General features: G+C 47.6%; 1 protein-coding gene across 1 annotated transcript in view; it reads right to left on the bottom strand.

Annotated features, from left to right (window-relative positions):
• The window catches only part of EMH_0090610 (uncharacterized protein), a gene marked incomplete at both ends in the record, with an annotated part of 2,011 nt that extends 1,625 nt beyond the window's left edge, over window positions 1-386 (bottom strand). The window contains one exon of the mRNA XM_013501615.1: window positions 183-386. Within this exon, the coding sequence (XP_013357069.1) occupies window positions 183-386 (204 nt within the window). The remainder of the gene's footprint in view (window positions 1-182) is intronic.
• Window positions 387-855: the final 469 nt, after the last annotated feature.

Genomic DNA, 855 nt, shown 5'->3' with positions numbered 1-855 from the left:
AGCAGCAGCAGCAGCAGCAGCAGCAGCAGCAGCAGCAGCAGCAGCAGCAGCAGCAGCAGCAACAGCAGCGTTCACCGAAGATAAGCCATCGTTTTGTAGCTCTTTCTTTTTTCCTTGTTATGGTTTGTTTACATCCCTAGGGTTTAGGGTTTAGGGTTTAGGGTTTAGGGTTTAGGGTTTACTTGTTGCTGTCTGCTGATTTCTGCTTGCATGTCTTTGCCCCCAAACCTCGCTGCTAGCCTGGCCCACTTGTGTCTGGCTTGCTGCTGCCGCAGCATGCGTTGCTTCGCGTGCTGCTGCTGCAGCTGCAGCAGCAGCTGAGCAGCAAGATCTGGGTTCTGCTGCTGCAGCCGCTGCAGCAGCTGCTGCTGCTGCCGTGTCTCCATCTGTCTCCTTTTTTTTCTTCCTACTTTTGATTTTATTTTTTTTATGCGCCGCAGCCGTCGATGCTCCTCACTTAATAAAAAACGCAAACGAGATGCTTGCTGCTGCTCTTGCTGCAGCAACATATACACAATATATATATATATATATATATATACCTGCTGCTGCTGCTGCTGCTGCTGCTGCTCTTGCTGCAGCAACATATACACAATATATATTCCTGCTGCTGCTGCTGCTGCTGCTGCTGCTCTTGCTGCAGCAACAAATACACAAATATATTGTATATAGAGAGATGTATAGCTGCTGCTGCTGCTGCTGCTGCTGGTGCTCTTGCTGCAGCAACAAACGAGATGCTTGCTGCTGCTCTTGCTGCAGCAGCAAATACACAATATATATAGCTGCTGCTGCTGCTGCTGCTGCTCTTGTTGCAGCAAGAAATACACAACAATATAATATATATATATATATATA

This window comes from Eimeria mitis, genomic scaffold, assembly GCF_000499745.2.
Source record: "Eimeria mitis Houghton genomic scaffold, Emh_scaff7207, whole genome shotgun sequence".
NCBI classification, from domain to species: Eukaryota; Apicomplexa; class Conoidasida; order Eucoccidiorida; family Eimeriidae; genus Eimeria; species Eimeria mitis.
This window is presented reverse-complemented; position numbering and strand designations above follow the sequence as displayed.